This window comes from Pyxicephalus adspersus, chromosome 6, assembly GCF_032062135.1.
Source record: "Pyxicephalus adspersus chromosome 6, UCB_Pads_2.0, whole genome shotgun sequence".
NCBI lineage: Eukaryota > Metazoa > Chordata > Amphibia > Anura > Pyxicephalidae > Pyxicephalus > Pyxicephalus adspersus.
Window position 1 is genome coordinate 9,915,677 of NC_092863.1, and position 24,719 is coordinate 9,940,395.

Consider the following 24,719-nt stretch of genomic DNA (forward strand, 5'->3'; position numbering starts at 1 on the left):
GTCTTGAGTTCAAATCAGTGAAAGCTTGGAGGCCGTGGACAACCCACCAGTCTGCTCCAGTCCCAGGCCCCCACAGGCCTGTAACATTGTGTGGGCACCAAAAGGGGTTGAGGACCCGCCCCCCTCGGTCCAATATCTGTGATATAAATGCAACAACATTAACACTGGGCTGTCTTGCTGGGTAGCCCAGTCATTTTTTTCATACTTTTTTGGGACACTTTCTTCTTTTCAATACCATGTTCAGATTTATATATCTCATTCCCGTATACAATCATTTGCAAATTCTAATACTACCACAGCCGATGTAAAATGGGTCTCTTTCTGATAGCATATCACTTTTGTTTGTTTTTTTCCTATTTGGCCATCATCAAGAGGATGAAATTCATCATAGGAGATTCCTGCATACAATGGAGTCAACTGGTCCAATTTGCAATTCTCTTGGATTGAATGAGCTCATACAGATTTTTAATGCCAATATGGTTGCATGTATTGTTATAACTAAGGATGGGTGACATATCAGACCAGTCACCAAAACACAAACCCATTTACCACTCCTGATATTGACGCTGTGAGGAGTTGTGTTACATGACAACGTCTAGGGAACATATTGTTATGCCACCAGCTTCAATTCTTTCAGTTTCTAGAAAATAAATGAGCTGTGATTCAATATGAGAAGCACTAGCACGACTGAAGGTCATTGTCCACTCCACTATACACAAGGGGAATAAATCACACCAGGGATTACAACCTAGGTCTTCATGATTAGCACTAAACCACTTGTGTGGGTCTCATTCCATGAGCCACCTCTTGGTTAGTTTTTGTGTTAATAAACTTGTCAGTTTGGTGTATTTGTGATGAAGGAGAACAAGTTCCTTATAGTTGATATGTGATGGTAGCCAAGTGGATAACTGTCTTTGCTTAGTGTGTTGGAGACCTAAGTTCAAGTCTGTTGACTAACTTTTGTGATGGTAAATGCCTTGCAGTTTTGAAATATTAGAAATAATGCCTCAGTATAGCCTGGAGGGTAAGGAGAGTGACTGATGTGTTGGAGATGAGGGTTCAAGGACCATGGAAAGTAAGATGTGTGAGGGCTGGCCAAAACCTGATCAAGGGTCCAAGGCACTGTGTGTATGGTGCTTTGGTGGTAACCTGTTCTTGGAAAGAAGAAAGTGCACTACAGTACCTGGGAGGTATATATATAAATGCCTACTTTCTGCGGCCTTCTGAAATAGAAGAACGAGTAGTTTAATATGTGAGTGGACGTTGTAGCGCAGAGGGTAAGAGCTCTGATTAGTCTGATGGAGATCTGAGTTCAAATCCCACTGAGGGTGCCTTGTGTGTCCCAGGTTCTGTGCAGTGCCTGAGCTCCCTGGTGGTGAAATGGGGTAGTGGGAATGTTTCAGACCCCTCTACTCTGGCCCACTAATGGGGTTCAGGTACTGTACAGTACTTGGGTGATATATATATATATATATATATGGGGTGAGGCCAATAAAAACCTAAGTCCCACTTTTTGAATGGGCTGCCCCGGTAAGACAGCCCATTCTAATTATATTTGTTGCAGTGATCACAGACCATGGACCGAAAGAGGCGGGGGGTCCACAACCTAATGTGATGCCCACATATGTTACAGGCCTGTGGGGGCCTGGGACTGGAGCAGACTGGTGGGTTGTCCATGGCCTCCAAGCTTTCACTCAGCGATTGAACTCGAGACTACTGTGCTCTCAGGAATTTGCCCTTGGGGTCTACAGTGCTTTGGTGGATTTGAACTTGGGTCTACTGCGCCCTGGTCAACATTCACATCCACTGAGCTACTCACTTCTGCTCAAAAGCTTGTGTGTTTTTTCTCCTACTTCAGGAGTTGTCAGAAATTCCACAGGGGGAAATAAAGAATTGAACCAGCAACTCCAAAATGTCTGCTGGACCCTGGGCTGACTGCTAAACCACTAAGCCAAAGCCCAGCTTGGATTTGGGGCTTTAACACTTAGCCCTTCAACCATCAAGACTAATAAAAGTACTCATAAGTAAATAAATCAAACTGTACAAGAACTGCTGTAGTCAATGTTAGCTCTGATGTGTTTACAGATTTACAGAAATATAGTCATTTATCTATCATCTGCTGCCCATACCTGATGTGTGGATCTCATCATTCTTGTGTAAACTACACAAAACCTACTGGGATGGTTTTTGGGCTTTGAAATCAGGCCTCTAAAAGGACAGCCAGGTTAACATAGTAAACCAGCAGGTTGACAACACGTAGAGATAAATCTTTTCAGGTCATAGAGTCATTGATGATTGCATTAATGCCTGCTGTGGAGATTTTAATTCAGGTCACCAAAACGGCAACCGGATTGATGTAATAAACCACTGAGTCAGCTTATTGACAAATTGTAAAGGTAGGTCATGCAGGTTATTGATGATGATTTTACTAATGCCTGGTATAGAGATTTCAATCCAGGTCTCTAAAACTCTAACCAATTAGGCATCAAACCCTGAACCAAGTGGTACTCGTAATTATATATAAGGCATCTCCTCCATAGTTTTGGAAGATCATATTTTAATTCCAGTAATTGATGGCATGTGTGTGTATACGTGGTCATGAGAAATGTCCGCTGTTATGGCTCAGCGGTCAGTGATGGGGTTGGGACATGGTGTTGGCTGTTCCCTGAAGATTAAGCAGCGGTGTCCAGTCTTGGTCCAATGGCAACTCTTTGTTGAAAGTTCATATGCTTTGTTTCTTTGGGTTTTGCATTGAGTTATCCAGATAGCGGGCTGCTGCTCTGTAAACCACATTGAAGTAGTAAGAAGGACGGTAAATGGAATGATGAGTTTGATGAAAGCACCAGTTATCACATGGGAGGAAACACAAAGACTCCACCATACCCTAAAGTACCAGGTATTTCTCATCTCTCCCTGGCAGCTGTACAGAGTGGTGGGGAAAGTGGGTTTGGGTGGGTGGCAGATGGCATAAGTTTTAGAGTAAATCTAAGGCAAGGCGTATGCAACAGCATTGCTGAATGCAAATACAGCCATTCATGGTTAGTGTTTGAATGTTAGAAACTGAGCTGACTGCAAAATCCCAAACCTGAAAGCATGAAAATACAGAGGAGATATTGAATTATTTAGTTGATCAACTAATAATCTGCAGAACAAAGACATTGAACTCTTTCTTGTTGCAGCCACTCATTACATGAAGTTTGCACTTTTATTGATCGGTTTTAATTCTTTGGATTTCAAATACAGAATGTGTAGAACCCTACAACCACTGCTCTTCCGCATTGTTATTTCGTTTGTGTCTGGAGAAGGGCAACTTACTGCTTAAATGACAATTTTATTGTATCAAATGCTGAAAGTAAACTATGCATATGTAAAAATATTTCCCTATTTCTGTCCACATTCAGTTTTATTCAAACATCTGGCAATTCATGTGAACCTATTATTTGCATTCAGCAATGCTGTAGGAGAAAAGAATTCTTAAAGGAATGCTTTGATTTTGGGATATATTATGAAAAACACAAGGGTCTTCTGCCCCTCTGATCTGAGATCAATCTTTCTGTGTTTAGGCGTCTAAATTTCTCTTGTGGAAGGGTTTTTATTCTTCAGAAAACCTATCCATGACATATTTGTACACTCTTAACGTCCTAATGTTCTTTTTAGCTGTCCCCTGTGAGAAAATACAAATAGGACAGGCAGCTCCTCCAAAGAAAACTCAACTGGATTAAGAGCTTAACCAGTGAGTGGCCTGGAGGCTTAAATGGATAAATTGATTATAGCTGCTTTAAGTGAACTGGTTGTTTTTGGTCCATGGATTGTATACTACCAAAGCTTAGGAGAGACATTCATTTCCTACACTTTTGTGACATCTAGTGGTAACACCAAGTACTGCAAAGAGATGGAATATTCATCTATTGCACTATATTTTATGAAAAACCAAAGAAAATGTGGATGGTTATATATGGTAAGGACAATTAAACAACAACAAGGAAAATTGAACATTTAGTCCAAAATTATTATAGCTGGGGTCTTGCTTTCCTTTTCCCTTTAGAAGTTAGTCAACATTAGTGGTACCCTTTAAAAACAATAACATTGAAACAAAGGGTCCCAATTGGTCTTTTTTTCAGCCATTTGTTTGTAGTAATGAAGTCACACAACACTCAATGCACCATCCAAGGTCACTCTGCCACCCAAACTGCCTCAGTGGGCCTAATATAAAACTGCTCTCTATCCTACCCCCCTTACTCACTTTACCTCTACCTTTCTTTCTCTCTCTTTACCCCTTTCCTTTTTATTACATTACTTCTCTATTTACTCCCCTTTCACTCTCTCTCTCTCTTTACCACTATTTCTTTCTTTCTCTATTTATCTCTCTCTCCCTTTCTATTACTTCTTTCTTTTGTTCTGTTTACCTCTCTATCTTTACCTCTTAATTTACCCCTATTCCTCTCTTTACCGTGGTCTCTTTCTGTTTCTTCACTTCTTTGTTTCTGTCTCTTTCTGTCTGCTTACCTCTCTATCTCCCTATCTTTAACTCTCTCCTTTTCTCCTTTTCTCTCTAATTTTACCTTTCTTTATCTCTCTCCTTACCATGGTCTCTTTCTTTCTCTCTTTACCCATTCTCTCTCTCTCTCTCTGCCTCCTGCTCTCTCCCTCTTTCTCACACACACAAACGAATTTCCTCTCTTTTTGTCCCCCTCTTTTCCTTACTTCTCTCTCTCTTTCTAGCTTTATTTTTATTTCTTTCTCTCTTTTCCTCTTTCCTTTTACATATCTTTCTCTGTCTCTTTACCTTTGTCTTTCTCGCTCTTTCTTATTACTTCTCCCTTTTTGCCCCGTTTTTCTTTTTAAATCTCTCTCTTACTCTCTATCTTAACTTTTATCTCCTTACCTTTCTCTCTCTATGTATATCTTTTTTTCTTTCTACCTCTTTTTTTTACCACTATGTCCCTTTACCTCTTTTTCTCTCTCTCCGTCTCTTTACCTCTTTTTCTACATCTTTACCCATCTCTCTCTCTCTGTTTACCTCTGTCTCTCTCTGTGAGGATGGTGGTGTATATTTTCCATGTTGTCCCGGCTCTAGAGAAGAATTTATGATTGAGCCGCTAGGGAGTTGTTAGGTTCTGCTGAGTAAGCTGCTGACAAGCTATTGAGGATAGTTACTCTTTTTTTGCTGACAAGGTACGAATAACCTCTTAGCTGCTGATTGGTAGTACAAACAAGTATATAATGTGTCTGAATATGTTTTATTATTGTAAATTTATCCCTTTCCTCATGGTATACACATAAATAATAGAAAATTCAGTTTGCAAAATAGGCAGTTCCAATCTAAGCACTACAAACTAATACTAATACTAATCCAGTATATGACCACCATATGAGTAAACCCTGAGGCCTCCTACAAAGGAGAGCAGGTTATAGGAAATTATTACCAGGGTAAGAATACCCAATGTTCCACCAGCCAATACCATCTCTACAAACTAGGTTTTAAAGGTTATTATTTTTCTGAATTTTCTCACAATTATCTTTTTTTTAACATAAAAATGTAAATAACAGACCATAGATTGGTAAACATTATGCTAGATACTCACGGATGTGTAACTGGTGTCTAATACTCCCGGGGTTCCTTGACTCTGCTAAAAAAATGCAATCATAATTATGTTACCTGTACAACATAAACTACACATTATCTGTTTCAATGCCATATATTTGGTAAGCCTAAATATTGAGTTTGAATGGCTAGGACTTTATAAGTGTTTTAGGAGTACCGATAGGAAGATTATATTAGTCTGCAGATGAAATATAACTTGGTTATAGCACACTACGTTGTGCCTATACATTGATGTAATTATTGAGATCCTTGCTGTTTCATATGCTAACCTATCTGACAGTAGATGTGTATAAAGGCTGTTTAAGGTAAAATCTGTAAAAAGTCCATTCTGCAACATATTTTTAGTACATCTGCCTCTTCTAATATTTACAATTGGTCAACAGTTCACTGTACTACAATAAAGTGTCAGAAATCAGAATAAATAGCTAAAAAAAACCTTTATGAAATCAATATAGGAGAGACATTGGAACTGTGTCAAAGCAGAGTTCTAAATGCTAAAGTGATTTTGGTGGATGCTCTCTATACACATGTATGGTTAGATGGGATAACATAAGTAAATGGTAAATGATCAAGCTCATCCCCTAAAATGCTTATTTCTGGTCGTTTGCATCGGTTCTAACCTGCCTAAAACATTCGATTTCCATATTTTCTGTTTGTTTCCATGACTATTCAAATCAAAGCTGTACTGAGAAAAAAATAACATGATGGCTATTACTGATCTGTTGTCTAGAAAGTCATGATCCTATGGTTTCAGTACAGAGTCACTGATCTCAGATCATAAGTTCTTCACTCTATATTCTGCAAACTTGTTTCATGTGCAATACATTTAGATTTCAATAGGCATCCAGTAGTCCAAATAAAAAAAATGATTGCAAGCTACACAGACATCTTATTTAAAACAAAAACATTCTGCAGACCTGTAGTGAGCAGGAGACATTAGCAATGCAAGATACCAAGAAGAGTCTCTGGTGATTATTGTCTCAGAAAAATAATCAGTTCTTTTGAAAAGTAACTTTACAGCGAAGTCAGTATTCCCCAACTCCCCTATAAAGGTAGAAGAACAAGTTCAGCCGCAAAACTGTCTTACTTGCGTCCAAGTTCCATTTTGTGTCAGACGCCTTGCACCAGCTCCAGCTGCCACCCCCACACCAACACCGTCCTGTTAATGAAAGGTCTCATTAGATTACGAGTGATCTCAAAATAAACCGAGTACTAAAATCTCATATAAGGTTTACCATGTGGTTTTAAGGGAACTAGAACTGTTATGCAAAAAAACAAAAGAGTTGCTGTGATTTATTTTATTATACTTGGATTTAGCAAAGATTTTGACACAGTACCCCAAAGACAGCCAATATATAGGTTAATCTATTTACTACCAGCGACTGTTTTAAAATGGGGACTGGTAGCAAATTCCCTGCTAAAAATATCACTTTAAAACCAAGTGCAGACAGGAGAACAGAGGAAGCAAAGGGAACCTTGGTTTCCTCATCTCTTGGCCATAATAGAAGCTTTTAGTCACCTTTAAGAACAGAAACCTGCACAATGCTATCACAAAGGGGGCTTCTCAGGTGTAGTCAAGTAAATAGGATTGGTATATATACAAAAACCATGGATGATATGTTTACAGACATGCAAAAAAAAAAACAATGCAATTTTAAGCTCAATTTTTAGTTATTGCCATGAAAAGACTCTTAGGAGATATATTTATTATTTTTCCCATGTCAATTCTACTGCATGTTTGCTCACAGCCATTCAAATCCCTACATTGTTCATTTCAATACATGTAAAAACTATTATTCATTCTGCCACTTAGGAAATCCACCTTAATACAAAAGTGCACAGCCACAATAGTAAATGCTATATACAATGCCCTTTACAAGTTGTGGGTGAATCTAGGTCAAATTGATAGGGAATAATTTATAAATACATCCAGTGTCATCAGTTTTCAGTTTAAGTACTGCAGTGTTTTACAGATGCAAAAATTAGCACCCCCTCTTTTTTTATCTTTATTTTTTGCATGATATTTGTGTGTTCAGACCTAAAAATTTAGTAAAAAATACACTAACTGGTAAACTAATTTTAGTCTATACAAATACAATAAAATCTCTACCTTTTCAGTAAATATTCAAGATGAGTTACCTCGAGGTTATATATAACCACATCTAGCCTTAAAATTTTGTGCTGGTTCGTTACCTACGGTACCTAAAATTGTTTAATGGTGGCAATTGAAAAGCATCTATAGATCATCATTTTAGAAATACCAATGAATAAAAAAAATGTTAAACAAACTTCGTGGACCTATTTTTTCTAACTTGCCTAAACAGAGGTTGTTGTATAGAAAAGCAGAGGGTCACATGACCTGGACCTGACAGCTAAAACTGATCACTTTATACCTGCTCAGTTCCATGATTACTGCTGCTGAAAGCCGTAGTCAAGCTATGTAGTAATGTATCCATCTAGAACAAGCTATGTAGTCAAGTAATGTATCCATCTAGAACAAACTAAAAATATAGTAGGGATCAGTTAAAAGCACTGTCAGTATTTTTCTTATCATTGTCTGAGTAGGGAGATTTCCTTTCACTTCCTGTCCTGTAGCCTCAAAGGAAACTGAGAAGATATCATTCCTCATTAGGGAATATTGCCTCTGGGATAGTTGTCAAAGGAACAAGTGTCCCCATTGGAAGATTGCACTTTGTTTTTTTTCTGGTAGCATCTCAAAGATTTGGATTTCAAGTGACACTAGTCAATTAGAGAAAAAAAATCTTCTCACGGGCAGAAAAAAACAAAAACTGACAGATGTTCCAACCCCCTCACTGCTCTATCCAAATCCTAAAAAGAAAAGATCTACTGTAACCAAGATGTCAGTAGTCAAGGCAGATTCTAATAGTCCTATCATGATATAAGTAAGGAGTAAATGTATTGGTTTAGGTTTAATGAGGTAGGTTCATATTTGAGCAGAATTAGTATACGGGATGTACAGATACAATTAATACTCACAGTCTCCCAGAACTGATACTGTCCCCGCGTCTTCATTCCTCCAACACTTTCCTAAATGAAAATAGGAAACTTTTTTTTATTCTGTACTAGATTCCTGGTGTCTTTTTGATAATGTATAGTTAGGTTGTGTTATTGCTATAACCATAGGAATTACTCACTCCTTCCCTCTGTTGATATTGTGATTGAGACAAACTATTAGACATCACTCGCTTCACTGCTTCATTTTCCTAAAACAAAGAAAATATTACAGATTACCGATTTCAATAATACCGACCAATCTCAGTCAAAACTAATGTTTTTGTAATGTACGGGCACTCCGTCTTAACCCAATTCTCTTCTAATTTTTTTATTTATCTGTCATTCTGGGGACTTGAGGAAAGGTGACACCATCATTTGGCACATTATGGTGGCTGAAAGAATGCTGAGAGATATCCTGACACTGGTGGCCCAGACAGATATCGTCAGCAGGTAACTAGGTTGCTAGCTGCTAAATGGAACTTTACTGAAACTTGTAGTTTTAAATTGGAATGAGGGGTTTACTTTTATGTAGAAATAGTACTTTTCAAACATGCATCTCCCAATTTGCTGTATAACTGTGAGTTTGTTGTGGAACTACTCAGGGTAACATAATGTAATGGCAGCTTCACAGCCACAGGAGGGAGGGAAAACTACCAAAGAATAAAATAGGAAAGAACTTGTATAACATGGCTCTATATTAACATTATGTCCCCAGGCGACCTGTAGCTTTTCAGCTGTTGTAGAAGTACAAGTCTCAGCTTGATCAGCTGCTTTGTGATAGCTGGAAGGTCATCATTTGCAGCATCTGGAACACACAGCATATTGCAGCTGGGCCATTTGTAGTTCTCCAGATGTTATTGGGCTACAAGTGGCAAGATACAATAACATTAGAAGGATCTGCTTAATTTTCATGCTCAGTTGCCTCTAGGAGCCAAAAGCAAGGAAGGTACAAGGATGGCTTTCAAATATTAGGCTAGGTATAACCAACTGCCCAACCATGGAGTCCAGGTGGTCCTGCACTGTCTATTTTACAGCTACATATATTTAAATCCGAACTTCTTGGTAACAAACTGAGCACTTCAGTGAATCCTGCACTGCAAAAGTTAAAAGTGTATTTCTATTGAGGAGGTACATAAAAAGTTGTAACACTTGTTTTATGCCTCCTTCCAAGTGTACAACTAATCCCCCAAACTTGCTTTTCTTGCTCTCTTCTGCTCTGTACAATTCAGGATAAGCACTGTAATTGAGAATGCAGAGAGCCTGACCACAACCTGCAGTGTTAGAGGAGATTACTGGCTGCTAGAGGAGTGAGGGATAAGGTAAAGTATAACTGCTTTTTATATTCACATTACACAAAAATAAGCATTTAACCATTGCATTGTGGAAGAAGCTATATGACAATAGGGTCAGTTTTATTTCTCAGTAGTAAATAAGTGGTAAAAAGGTCTTATGTAAAGTGGTCAGAAATGTTCTCAGAGTTTATACATGACAAACATCTGTGCAGTTGTGAATACACATCAATAAATGAAGCACTGAATAAATTGTACATATGTTGCAGCACATATTGTGACTATATAGGGCTGTATCCTCCTGTGGTGCTCCTCCTCACTGATGCACTAGGTTATATATACTGTGGATAGGTGCACCATAAATCTTTGGATAACAAAGCAAAGTGATAATTAAAGTAATATGGCAGACAGCATAATCACCCATAGCATTTGAATAGCATTCCCACATTTAGCGTTTTACAAACTAGGTGACAAAGTATACTTTTAGGCAGAAAATAGTAAGCAAACTACATTTGCACCTAATAGCAGCCACTCTTAGGAGTAATTAGAGGTAAGTAACAAAGTCACCCTGGGAGGTAAAAACTACACTACTAAAACAATTCCAGATAGCTGCAGGAAATTGGTTCTCTTTATTAGTCTGTTGTACTATGCGGTAATGTTCCAATTATTATTCCAGAAATAAGATTCATTTAAAGAAGATTATTCATTGCTTTCTATAGGCTCCTGCAGTTTGCACTTTTGCAGGACTTGTACGGATCACATGTGTAATGTTTTAAGATCACATTGTATTTTTAAGAATATATTGCAGGATAATATATTTTACAAATAAAATATTCTTACCTTTATGCCGTAATCATTGGTACCATTTCCAGCAACAATCAGAGTAACTGGGCTTGCCTGTTGTATTAAACATAAAAAATGACTTGCATTATATTGGTAATTAAGTATTGGAGGCTAAGGTATTAAAATATTATGTTTGTGTTGCCTAAAGCAGCCAGATTCCAGCTGATCTTCTTCATTAGAAAATGACAGCTGGAAAATGATTAGCTGTCACAGGCAGTTGACATGTTTCTTTCCTCCAGAGATTTGAGTGAGTTCATAGTAATACATTTTATAATTGTAGAACTGTGTGTGAAAAAGGAACACAACATGCAGAAAAAAGTACACACCCCAGTCGCAGGAGTTGCATCATTTGTGACAAGCTGTATTGAGGTGGGGAAAATCTCTGCAGGGTGCACTGTTTGCTACACACTCAGAGACTGGTTCTTTAGTGTCAATGAGACAAGTGATGTCCTAGTATGCTTTATTCTCATTGAGAAATTTAATGACTTACCTGGGACAGTGCACTTCCTCCCTCTTCATTATACTTGATAAGAGTTTGGTTTCCTTCATCATTTGGTAACATATGCTTTTTTTTCCCAGAACCGCAGAGGAAGCAGATGAGCAAACATATTGCCACTAGCAAAGAAGAAACATAAGTCAGAAGATGAACATCAAGCAGTCAACAAGCTCCAGGACACCAACCCACCTCATACTTACACAAGAACAGTAACAAAGCTCCAAAGATGGCTCCAATTGCCCCACCCCCCAACTGATATGATGCCGGCGCCATCTTCTCACAGTTCATCTGGTCTGGGCAGTAGCACACCCTGACATTCAGGACTTGGCTTCTGTATGTGCCCTGTCTATCATAAATATCGAATGGAATGGTGTAGTTCCCTTTTGCTAGGCTTTTTAGCATTACAATTTCTGCAGAGTTATCTGAAAACAAACAGATGTGATAATTATACACATAGTACAAGTTTCTTTTGTTCTTTTTTTTCTCAAAAACACAAAAAAATCATATTTTTAAGACCGGATCACCAAAAGAAAGCCATATTTGTCCTATAACTGATAAATGTATCACTTAAGTAATGTAAAAATTGCTCTGGTCCATTGGTAGTGTATAGCTGTGGAGCTAATGTGGTTACAAGCGTTTCTTGCACTCCCTGTTCTGTCTGCAGGACACAGAAAGTGACGGTAAATGTCCTCAGAGGGACACAGACGATTTTTTAACTATGCCCCATGACTAATCAAAATCTAAACAAAATTTTCAGTGTTTTTTTTTTTTAAATATGTATTTAAGGAACTGTGACTAAAATCTAAAGTTATTTTCTTCCTATAAGGGTCTGTGTGTGTGTATGTACATTAGACAGTATGGTATGCTTGTTTGGTGAAAGATATTCTGTGTGTCATGAGATTTGTTAATGTGAAATATATATAAAATACATAAAAAGGCACAAAACACACTCACCAGAGACTTGCTTGACTTTCCAAGTTTCAGTCATACTTCTAGAATGATCAGGAATGTCAAACCTGAATGGTCCAGCAAATGGGTCCTTATCTTTGTCTGTAGCCTCAACAGTGAAGGGAACGTCCAGCTGATGATCGCATTTGTAGGTATATGGAGTGACTAATTCCGGTGTGTTGTCATTTATATCAGAAACATAGAGAAATATTGTACCAGTTCCTGTAGCTGGAGGGTCACCTGTGCAGAGGGAAATAATGGGTAATGACAATGTATTTTATACCATTCTACTTTTTTACAGTAACCAGTAACAACCAATCCAATATTCTCTTAGTAGCTTAAAGAGGACAGAATAGGGTTTCATATTGGCTGTGGTTGATTATTTCATGTCTTTTGTTTAACGGTTTTCCAAATAACCTCTATGCACATTTTTTGCAATGGTATGGATAGGGTGGAAGTTTTACTATCCTTGCATTCCCAATGAGGAGAAGTCCTCTCCTTTCCTGTCCCAGGAAGGACACAGGAAATAGGAGGTAACATATCCAATCAGGGTCCAGAAAGCATGGAAAACAAGTAAAAAAAATAAAATTTTTCTGTTGGTTCCCGCTTGCAGTAATGTTCCCTAATTTTCTTTTACCGAGACCACAAAGCAAATATAGGGATATCCCATATACAGGAGGCCCTTGTACCCTAAAATCAAAGATTGTTGGTTGTGAATCCTCGTTTTGCTTTATATAAAACTGAAATAAAATCAAAGGTGAACCCCAAACATTTAACATTCATGAATAAATTTAAAAACATTTCATGTGATAAACAGAACAAGATATTACCATGAAGGTGGCTTAGTTTTAGGTATTAGAATGTATTATTGTATGTACGGCATTTTTATGAAGTTGGAGGAATGTTGGAATCCCTTATTCTGGTTTTATTGGCTAACGCTAAACACTGTTGTCAGGCACGATGCCAACATTTCCTGTGGCTGTATTGTGTGATTTTGAAAATATGTGCCTGTCCCAATGATGACACCACCGCAATCCTCTGTATTGAAGGCATACCATTGTCGAAAGGTCTTCCAAATATCAAGAATACCCACCAAACCCTGAGATTGTATCTGCTTGCCCCATATCAATGCAGGGAAAGGGACTGTCAGAAGGTACTACAGAAAGAAGTAAGGTACCAGGCATTCAAATGTGTGTGGTATTCTATTCTATGCTCCTTCAGAAAAATTGTCTCTTTAACAGTGAAGAATTTTTCTTTCATTTGTCCTCAGACTAGAACAATAGATAAATGTTGTACAGATGATGTTAGAGGGCCTACAGTTATAAACAAGAATGGACAGAGATTGAGTGAAAGCATATGAACATCTAATTGAATAATAAGGAATAAATAAGAAAACCCTGCTCTATTTACTTTCAATTATTGAATCTCTAAAAGGCAAACCAATAAAAGATCAGCTATGAAATACTTGGCCTTGCCTACCGTCATCTATAGCATAGACCAACGCTGTGTACTTAGTTCCGTTAAGAAAAGGAGATTCTGCGTCCAGTTCCTGTAATGTGGAAACAACACCAGTATTTTCGTCCACCTTCATCCAACCTGCAGGGTCGTTTGCTATTTTATACCTATCAAAGAAATGGGAAACTTTATAAGTTACTTCATGCTCATTACCCTTCGGTTTCTACAGAAACTCCTTTCTACTACAATACCCTTTTTTATACAAGCAATTTTACTTATTGTTGCTTACCTGGCTCTGAAATCAGTAATGATGTATTAGTATAAGATTTTTGTATTTCTGCAAGATGAGGTGTCATGGTCTCTGTTGGTATCTAGTAGTATAGAATATTTCCCTATAAAGTCATACTTAATCTAATAATACAAAAGGATAGTTCAGTCCTCCTGAAGTCGAATCACAGTGACATAACGTGTCCAGATACTAAATAAAGTCACTCCCAAATTCTGCTTCCAACTACTGTGAGAGCTTCCATGGTCGGTTAACATTATATTATATGGTATATTTTAGGGTTTGTTTCATACCAGTGCAGATACTCTACCTGATTTTGTTGGGAATCTTGTCTGAGTCAGTTGCGTTGAATGTCCCCAGGACAGCCCCAGCCTTTTCACCTTCTTTTACACGAATTACTTTTACTTTAGGAGTGAAAACAGGAGCATCATTTGAGTCGATCACATTGATTGAGACAGTTACACTTGAAAATGTGACTGCCTTGTCCATTCTGAGTTTGTTATTTTCACATGAATAGTATGGTTCTTCATTCTCAACTGTTATAACAAGTTTTTTAGTGGGGGTTCCTTCAAAATCCAAAGGCTGCAAAAAATAAGGTATTGGTCATTTATAGAAAAACAAGTCAATAAAGTTAATTTTTTTAACTACCTATATGTCCCAGGCTTTTAGAAGACCACACCAGTCAAAGATTTCATCTACACTGACCACAATAGTACATTGGGGAATATTATTTTGTTTCTGAGAATTTACCATTATCAACCATAACGATCTTGATTTTAAACTTTCTGGAACTTAATATATTTAAGGAACGTGTGTGCTGCTTTTTTGGGATGTACATTCTGTGTAGCAATTAAAAATCAATCTTTCCTCACCACAGAATAACTGATTTAGCAATTTTGAGATCTATGGTTTGGTAAATGGGGTGATAACACACCTTGGGAGTCTTTCATGCTAATTTCATGTTAACCAGCACATGCTACCATCCACCTCAGTGACCTGGACATTGGTACCTATATAATATTTTGAACTGGGCAGGGTGAGTGGGCTGTGTTTATGTGCCAATCTGATGTAAGGATAATGTGTCTTAGTTTGTGAACATTTATGTAGTATAATCTACAGTAAAATAGAATAGATTTTTTGTGGATCAATAAAACTGTCAATCTCCATGGTTTCTCTTTAGGGACATTTTAAACATTGTTTTTACTCTATAAAAGTCAACCTAAAAAGCTTGCCAAATTTATCTCAATCACCCAAGTCCGCAAAAATTATTTTTTTCACGTATATTCATTAAGATTGTCCAAAACATAAGTGTACCAATTTGGAATTCACTAAAGCCATTAACAAATCTTATGGTTTTGTGATGATAATGCTAGTTAATCTTTGGCAAGGATAGGTTTACTTGGATACAAGTCGTTTACAATAATAATGCAAATTTTGTACTTTAGTTTACACATATTTACATCTGTTACATATGTGTGTCCTACAATGTCTGACTGTAACTGTAATTCGTGCAAAACATAAAATGACCCTCTTGTACATGGAACTACATCAGCTGCTACAACACGCAGCGCATCTCCCTACAAGACTTTAGGATGACAGGCCTTGGGGGTGCCCCTCAGATCCACACTAAGGCTTTTCAAACAAAGGTTTAGGGACAAAAGCACTGGGAAATGTTTACCTGTCATATATGATAAATTTATATCAATTTATGTGAAGCGCATGTTACTCGCACTAAACTATTAGTACAGAAATTCATGCGACATCAAAGCCATGTGTACAGAAATGAATGAATCTAGACTGTCAGAGCCTTCTATTTCTTCATTTTAGTGACTGAATTGACTGAACTGAATTTTTTTTTTTTTGTTTTTTATAAGAGCAGAATGTTGTTTCAATCTTACCTTTATAATGTTGAGAATTCCCTCATTTGTTTCTGGATCAGTGGTCACATTATAATTTTCATTCTCATTTCCAGTCAATATTTTGTACTTTGCTGTCCAGGCTGGAGTTTTTGGTGTATCCTTATCTTCTACTTTTAATCGCAGAATCTCATTCTTCAGCTCTCCCTCCCGAACTGATAGTTCATACTGAAAAGGAAGATGTGTTATTAGCACAGCACAGTAAACTCCAATAACACTGCAGGTGACCATGGGTTGGGTGATCTCTGCTTACAGTGCTCTCCACCCAACTCAACCAACAAAATTATGTGGCGCCCACTTTGTTAAAACAGGTTGCTTTTAGGTTGTATTAAAGGTCATCAACAACTTCCTCTCCCTTCCAGTTGTGTATATATATATATATATTTTGCCAACATTACTGACACAAAATAGTAAGGCAGTAACCATGCCCGTTTTGTTTTATGATAGCAAACAGGCTGTAATTTTTTTACATAGTCATTGGGCGCAGTCTTTATAGAGATAGTGTGCTGCAGTGTTCCTGGCATGTATTATAACCTCTGATCACCACAGCATCAACATGTATCTTGTTCCTTTATGGTAATTTTACAGGTAATGATTACACACAGTGATAAACGGTTGAAAAATAATGCAAAGTTTAAGTAATATGCAGGATATAGCACCATAGCATGTAAAATCTTAACTCCTATCCTGTATACCATACCACACATATACAAGCATAAAATCAATCCAACACACACACACACTAGAGAATCAACAAAGGACAGTGTGATGGATTCTGTGTTGTCATTGCATAGTACAGAACATATCACATCTAATCTCAAAAGTTGCCATTATAAAATAAATCGATGACGGTAAGGCTATAACTATATTGCTGCCTTTTACATGACATAGTTGATAAAATAGCAGGTGCGGAGTGAAAACCAGATTCTTCTTCTATAAAATACTCACGTTATTACCACCAGTGAACATTGGCAAATTGTTATTCCCATCTTGAATGCGTATGTTAACAGTAGTTGAGTTGGATAAAGGCACGGCTCCTTTGTCTTTGGCCCCCACAATTAGTCTGATAAAGTTTGAGGCCTGTAAATAAACAGTAATTAGACTATAGATGGAAATTCTACCATAAATCTTCTGGGGACACAAAATAGAAAAAATAGGACTAACAATACACCATTTTATTAGAATGGCTGTTACTCTTATATTCCTATTATACTGTTATTCTGTAATAGAAAATTTAGCTTTATTACAATACCTACATACCTGTCTTTAATACAAAATAGACCTATGTTCCTTTTATCTCAATTCCACATTTTCTGTAAGCTCTTCCATGCAAGACTACCCTGCTACTTTCTGTTTTATGCTTCATTTCATGGGTAATTCTTGTGTAGATAATTTGTGTAATAATCTTAATGATAATAAAAATAAAAATGAACTACCCACCTCATAATTTAAGCAGCCTTCCCCACGAATCAGTCCATTTTTAGGATCAACAGTGAATTTGACATTTGGAAGTTCAGGTATCTGCTTGATTAAGTAATAATAAATGTCAGAATTTGGGCTGTCTTCTTTGTCGTCATCTGTTGCTATGACCTGGAAAACTGGACTATCTGAAATGAAAGGGAATGTCCACTTATACAATGTTGTTTGTGACCAATACACCGCTGTATATTAATGTATATCTTGTTAAATAAAGGTAAGCCAAGTTACACAACATGGACCCATTGATTATAGACATTGTCACACTTGGTCAAGCTCTATCTGGCACCATGGGTTGTTCCAAAGCTAAAAAAAGCTACTCTATGTAAATTAAAATGAACCAGAGATAAGTTACTAATATGCAGGGATCAGTACTTTACTTTATCATCATCCAGACTTTACTAGCTAATGCCCTGACATTTAACAAGCACACCGCCTGAGAAATGTGAAAATCCCTAATCCATATGCCATATTCCTGACAGAGACGCACAAGTAACAAAACCAGCATCATACTAAGATCCCAAAAACAAGAAAAAACAAGCCTACATGAGCAGCTTCCATATCTCCATTCTGACTAAATCCTTTTAGTTGATAGAGTTCACAGACCAGCAGCATCTGGAACATGATTCTGTACATACATAGAAAGTTCATGTTTGCAGACAGTAGGGGACATACCTGTCTACTACTAGGCAGATATATTCATACACATATGGGTAGAACAGAAAACCCCTATAAAGAGAATGAAATCTTTTTTTTTAAGTTCAAAACAAAATGGATGATTTAGCTAAAATCGTTTCTAACATATTGGGGTAGAGATGTTCTTCTACAAAGATCTATTAAAAAAAAAAACTAAGCCATAAAGCAGAATACTATTCCATCAATGTGATGTAAAAAACTTACCAAACTTGGTGGTCTCTTTCAATGTGAAATTATAAATGCTTTGGGAAAATCTGGGAGTGTTGTCATTCTGGTCCCTCACTTCTACATTAAAAATTAGAGATCTGTCCAGTATGGTCCCAGTTAATCTTTCTGCAACATCAAAATGTACCTGTATGGATATTAAAATAGAGGTAACAGGGTGACGCTCATGGCCAAAAGTTTGAAAAAAGAATAAGGGTTCAAAACATAGCTGCACACGCTTTAATTTACATGATTTCTGGTGCTGAACACTAAACTTTAAACACTGAATGTTAAATAGTTTGTCTGGCCACATAGTTTATTTTTAGTTTTGTATTGACCAGGGAAAGATTAAAACCCTTCCATTAGGTTTTTGCTGTCTTCACCTAACTAGGGAGAAACTCTGAAGATAAAAATGGCAATCTATTTAATAGATGTCGACCAAGTCTTGAATTTTGTTGCTTGACCTATCTACTTAAGGACATGACTTCAGCACAATATGCGTCACTGACCTGGAGCAAAAGCATAATTAGGGGTTCTAATTTTGTCTTTGTTGGAACAGATTCTTCTGTGCTAGATCATACACTAAGAATTGCTCATCCCAAATATCACATATGTCTCGGTATTATGCCACAGACAATCTGTATCAAATGTGTTAGACTCAAATAATGAAATTAAAGTACAATTACACATAAACGTGTTATTTTCAGACGTTCTGAAACAACATTTTATGGGCTGAAAGCACTATTGTCCTATAAAGTGTCTGATTCCAGTTAAGAATTATTAGGACATGGCCAGAGGGTTGTGTATTATGAGATATATATTGCTTTGTGGTAATCATACTCACAACAAACATGGGTGTCTTCTCCCTGTCGATAGCTCGGTTTACAAACACCTCCCCATTGAGATCATTAATATGAAACAAGCCTATTTCTGGGGCTTGATCCACTCCAGGACCACTGATCAGATACTTGATGGAGTAGTTTTCTGCCCGGTCATTGAAGAGCTGGAAACAATGCACAGTTGTGAGATAAGAACAGCATATAACACAAAAATGTCACATAAGGACTCCATTGTTATCTTTCATTGCAATTCTCAGACATATAGGTTTCTTTTCATCGCTCTTGTTTGGTACAATATACCCTTTTTCCCATAGATGAACAACAACATATGACTTTCAAATAAATAAAATTAATGACAAAGATCTAACAATTCTTCCTGGACAAGCTATAACAATACACCAGTCAAACATCTCAAAATTAGGATACTCATTTCAAAAACATTAGAAGAAAAATGCAACTGACTCCTTACTATCATAGGGGCAAACCAGGTAATACTACCACCACTGCTAAACCCTAGGGAAGGGTTATGGTGGGTAGATACCCACTGCATATCTGCACACAGTTACATGTCCGTAAAATGTCCAGGTAATGTACATGTTTCTGCTTTCTATATAATACTTACACAAGAGGAATAAGAAGGTCCAATCACTGTACTATAAAAGCAGGTAGAGTATGTGTAACATATATCTGATATCAAATATATGATTACCCCATGTAATTACAAACTTAACATATAGTAACAAGGTAAAAGGAAGCTGCACTCCACTAAGTATGAGCTATATGACTGCATACAGCTGCTCTAATTTAGTAACGAAAATGGATGAATTGATGATCAATTATATATCTGTTTTTTTGCCATATTTGTATTTTCATCAAAATCACATAATCCTGCTTTTTAGTTAGAGAAGGCTTCCTTAATACATACAGCTACAGGCTTGGCAGCAAACTTTAAGAAAAAGTTATTGAGTTTTTTTTCCTTACATCTCCAGCTTTCTTTGGAAAGGGTCCAGGATCATTCTCTTCCAAGACGATTGTAGTGAGGACCCATCTTCTCTTGGAACGGCGCAGTAGAACTGAGCTTCCTGCTGGATTTACATGCTAATTGAGAAGACAAGGAAAATGGATATTATAAGTCGTCAGATTTATGAATTAAATGATATTAATTAACCAGCATAGATTGTTATACAAAGAAATAAAACATTTTCCTACTTCCACCACCACAATGTGCTTTTATTGCTACTTGCCATCTTATTAGTTCATTCCTACTGCCCTAATCATTTAATCCTATTTTATTAATATTTTTTATCAATGCTATTCTTATGTGTTTTTTCTACTATTTCACTTCTTTTTGTAAAACTATCTGGCTGTTTCTTGAGATCAAATTTGGCATATTTTTATTAAAATCTAATGTTCCATAAGTATGAGAAACGCAATATGTTACAAAGCAAAATGAACACTAGGGGGTGCTCCTACACACACTTAAAAAACAGTCATATAATCAAATAATCTTTCAAAATCAACTCTAAAGCTACGTACACACTTCCAATTATTATCGTTGGAAAACGAACGATGAACGATCCTGCACGATATACACGAACGATCGTATAGGACCGATCCTGTACATAGAGATAACGACACGATCATTCGTAGATATTGTACACACAATAGATACGATCGTTTGAGCGATAGAGGAACTATGTGCACGACAGGAAAGTGAACGAACGTTCGTTCATTACGCATGCTCAGATCATGGACGATCAACGAACGACCGTACACACGAACGATGTTCAACGATCGTCGTCCAATCCGATCCGCCGGTCCGGTCGTTCGTTTCCAACGACTTTCCTCGTTCGTCGGCGTCGTTGGTTACTTTTTTTACGAACGATTTTTGCCCAATCGATCGTTCGTCATTCGTTTTGAACGATAAAAATTGGAAGTGTGTACGCACCTTAAGTCTGTGTACGCACATTTGATTTTTGTAGAATTAAAAAATGAAATATGCAGAGCTGTTATGCAGAGCTCTATGGAGAGAGAATAAGCAAGCGGCACCATGCTGAGTTCTCTCCCCTTTACTTGTATCGCAGTCGGCCGTCAATAATGGATCTGCTAGGATAAATCCATGAATGACGTTGGACAAGCTCTGTACACACGTCACATTCTCGTCCTGAAGCGATAATTGGATGAGAATCATCGGACATGTGTACGTAGCCTAAATCTTTGAAGAAGTCAATTATCTTTAAAACAGAAAGTTAGACAGGAGGTTCAAGAAGTGAAGTTCTGTCAACACATTAGGGATGTCTAACAAACTGTTGGCATTAGTACTGCTCATTTCTACAAATTCTTGGTACAACTTCAAGAATGCCCCGTCTGTTCCAGTCAATATTTGTATCTGAATTCACATAGGGAAAACCTTTGTTTGCTGACCACCTTCAGAAAAATGTTTGTTTCTTTGTGGACATGATTATCAATGATTTAGGAAATGCTGATCTGAAAAGGCAGACATTCAGTCATGTCAGAATTCCTGGTCTGAATATCTTTTAAAGGTCATCGCCTTAAGGACCTCTATAATCAGAAAATGAATATACAATAAGGCAGCATGCATTTTCAGGAATAGGTCAGCAATAGCAACCTTTATATTTCTCCCAGCAAAGTTAGACATTATTAAACTAAAGTCAGCACAGGTGACCTTTTCAGGACAGAATGTTCACTTAGCAAAACATGCAAACTGAACTGATATCAGTGCACAAATTAATCACAGACTATGCTCACTAGTGACAGTATTTTTATAAACAGAGGGGCAGATCTTGTCACTAACAGAACAGTTGCCAACAGGAAGATATTCTGTGACCTGATGTAAATGCCGATTTCCATAACAATCAGCTACCATGAACAAAAATGTCCCACAGAAAGTAAGTCAACTAATAGGTGTTGTAAAAAGGAGAAATAATATTTTTCAGAACTTTGCTTCTCCATGGGCACAGAAGCAAATTCAACACTATTGGAGAACAAGGAAGGATGTTGTATTTCTTTCAGTGCCCCTTATGCCCCCTACACACCCATAGGTACCATCAGCTGATATAGCTGCCTGCTTTCATGCAGAGGACCTGGAATAATAAGAATACAGACATGACTTCATTGTGCTCCCTGACAAGGGCAACAGAGGTTATTAGCAGAAAAGGATAATTGTCCGGTTAATATGTAAACATAAGAGTTTGCAATTACGTGTCATCTGATCTCCTGGAAGCTGTTTGTTCATGGTATGGAGCTAGGAAAAATAAAATGCATGCTGCTATTTCCATAGTTCAGTGCAAACAATAATAATCAAACAAGGTTTTTAAAACTGAGACATTTTGCAGCCATTGGTACTCCCAGGTGCCCAAAGACATGAAAATGCTTTCTGCAGCTGAGATTAGCCAGATTAAGACAAAGATCATGTCACAGCTCTAGCAATATTATATATTTGATGTAAATCCACATTTTGTATCTGTACAGTAATTCTGCACGGGTGTGAATACCTCAGCCGATAACCTTGCAGTCACACCTAGACCTATATGTTACTTATTAATAAGGCTGTAATATACATACCCGCTTTCTGCGTGTCTGGACCCCTCCTTGTTGTTGCTGTACATGGGCCGTTACCACCTGATGAAGAAAAAAAAAGCATTATACACATATATTTTTATAAAGACACCTTTTAATAAATAAGTTCTGCGCCAGATAACATTGGTATGGTCATTTATGGAAAGGGTCAATCCCCCAGTGAATTTTATATTTCTCTTGGATACAATACCAAGATATAATTGGAAGTCATTTTTATCTCTGCTTTATACCAAATGCCTTTATGAAGGTGTGACTTTTATTTTCTAAAATCATATGAAGTATCAAGAGTTCATAGAATGTATTTTTTGAAATGTCCGTACAAGTCATGACCATCTTATTTAACTAGAAAAATTGAGTGACATGTAAAAAGCTTTTGGAAGCTGGCCTAAAAATTCTAGCACTGAAAAACCAAAAGCAAGGTGTTACCTAGTCAGGACTTTGCCACTGCATGTTGTAATTTTGCCACTTTGCTTTAAAAACCACATTGTGTAATTAGGAATATATTTCTTTATTTAAATATCATGGTTCCTAAGAAAACATTTGTGGAAGACAAAGCAAATAATTGTTTCCTTATAATTTGGGGCCATGCCATTACGCTCAAGAGTTAACAACAGCAAATACCAGGTCAACCTCATATTGTGTAAAAATATTAGGTTTTTCAAAATGCATGAACATTTATTATGGTTTATGTACAAATGTAGGCAGTTTCCTTGGAACTCTCATATAGTAAATAAATATTCCTTTCTTCTGTATTGGTTTATATGTGAAGGTGAAAAGGTTACAGCACAAAGAAATTCTCAATCCAGTTCACAGCCTTCAATCACAAAACCTCTCTTTAGGTATGATGCGGGATTTCACTCAACATATCCCTGAGTAAGAGGGACAAGGTCAAGCCAAACAGTCCAAGCCTCTGAAAACAACCATGACAGGAATTACACTTCTGAATAAACACACGCTTTTAAGCTATGAATGGATTTTAGAACTAATACTGGGGGGATGTCATTGATTCTCCTTTCAGAAAAAAAAGCTACCGTATTTTTCGGCCTATAAGACGCTCCGGCCTATAAGACGCACCCAATTTTAAAGGAGAAAAACCTAGAAAAAAAAGATTCTGAACAAAATACTAAAAAATCACTCTGTGTCAATGTATCGCCTTCTAATCACTCTGTGTCAATGTATCCCCTTCTAATCACTCTGACACAGAGTGATCAGAAGGGGATACATTGACACAGAGTGATTAGAAGGGGATACATTGACACAATGTATCCCCTTCTGATCACCCTGTGCCAAAAAATCATACTCACCAGATACCACGATCCCGCGATGCTGTGGGCTTCTTCTTCTCCTCGCTCTCCTCCTGGCTGCAGCGCGTGTCTCCTCCTCCTCTGAGCGAGGAGAAGCCGACACGCATACCCCAGCGATCCCATAAGCAGGCTGATCCAGCCTGCTTATGGGATCGCGAGGGTACGTGTGTCGGCTTCTCCTCGCTCAGAGGAGGAGGAGGAGACACGCGCTGCAGCCGGGAGGAGAGCGAGGAGAAGAAGCACGCAGCATCGCGGGATCGCGGTATCGGATGAGTATGATTTTTTTTAATTATATTTAACATGTATTCGGTGTATAAGACGCACCCACTTTTCCCCCCCAGTTTTGGGGAAGAAAAAGTGCGTCTTATACGCCGAAAAATACGGTACTTTATTTTTTTAAGGAGGAGCTGTTAGGAGACAATTATCTGGTCAATGATCCCGTGCAGTAGGCCACCGCACGTCAGCTCGCCGTTTATTTTCTCTGCCAGCCCATTTTGAGACACCGTCCTTTACGCACAGAAGACGCAACTAGTCTATCAAGTGGGGGCTTGCTTTAGGTAAAGAGTGTGTGTAAAGGTGCGTACACACTTCCAATTTTTATCGTTCAAAACGAACGACGAACGAACGACAAACGATCGATTGGGCAAAAATCGTTCGTAAAAAAAGTAACCAACGACGCCGACGAACGAGGAAAGTCGTTGGAAACGAACGACCGGACCGGCGGATCGGATTGGACGACGATTGTTG

The 24,719-nt window shown here is 37.6% G+C and overlaps 1 protein-coding gene and 1 long non-coding RNA gene across 4 annotated transcripts in view; one reads left to right on the forward strand and one right to left on the reverse strand.

Annotated features, from left to right (window-relative positions):
- Positions 1–2,696: 2,696 nt before the first annotated feature.
- The window catches only part of CDH26 (cadherin 26), a 59,495-nt gene continuing 37,472 nt past the window's right edge, over positions 2,697–24,719 (reverse strand). For all 3 annotated transcript variants that reach the window (XM_072414470.1, XM_072414471.1, XM_072414469.1), the window contains 18 exons: positions 22,654–22,710; positions 20,050–20,166; positions 19,074–19,232; positions 18,230–18,377; positions 17,294–17,460; positions 16,802–16,933; positions 15,836–16,021; positions 14,248–14,519; positions 13,676–13,818; positions 12,203–12,436; positions 11,449–11,670; positions 11,243–11,367; positions 10,750–10,806; positions 8,761–8,829; positions 8,603–8,653; positions 6,693–6,764; positions 5,586–5,630; positions 2,697–3,085 (listed from right to left, as the gene is read on the reverse strand). In XM_072414470.1, the coding sequence (XP_072270571.1) occupies positions 2,975–3,085; positions 5,586–5,630; positions 6,693–6,764; positions 8,603–8,653; positions 8,761–8,829; positions 10,750–10,806; positions 11,243–11,367; positions 11,449–11,670; positions 12,203–12,436; positions 13,676–13,818; positions 14,248–14,519; positions 15,836–16,021; positions 16,802–16,933; positions 17,294–17,460; positions 18,230–18,377; positions 19,074–19,232; positions 20,050–20,166; positions 22,654–22,710 (2,367 nt within the window). In that variant the 3' untranslated portion in view covers positions 2,697–2,974. The remainder of the gene's footprint in view (positions 3,086–5,585; positions 5,631–6,692; positions 6,765–8,602; positions 8,654–8,760; positions 8,830–10,749; positions 10,807–11,242; positions 11,368–11,448; positions 11,671–12,202; positions 12,437–13,675; positions 13,819–14,247; positions 14,520–15,835; positions 16,022–16,801; positions 16,934–17,293; positions 17,461–18,229; positions 18,378–19,073; positions 19,233–20,049; positions 20,167–22,653; positions 22,711–24,719) is intronic.
- On the forward strand, positions 8,085–12,201 carry LOC140333074 (uncharacterized). The gene is made up of 2 exons (XR_011921276.1): positions 8,085–9,070; positions 11,332–12,201. It is a non-coding gene; the product is annotated as an uncharacterized lncRNA (long non-coding RNA).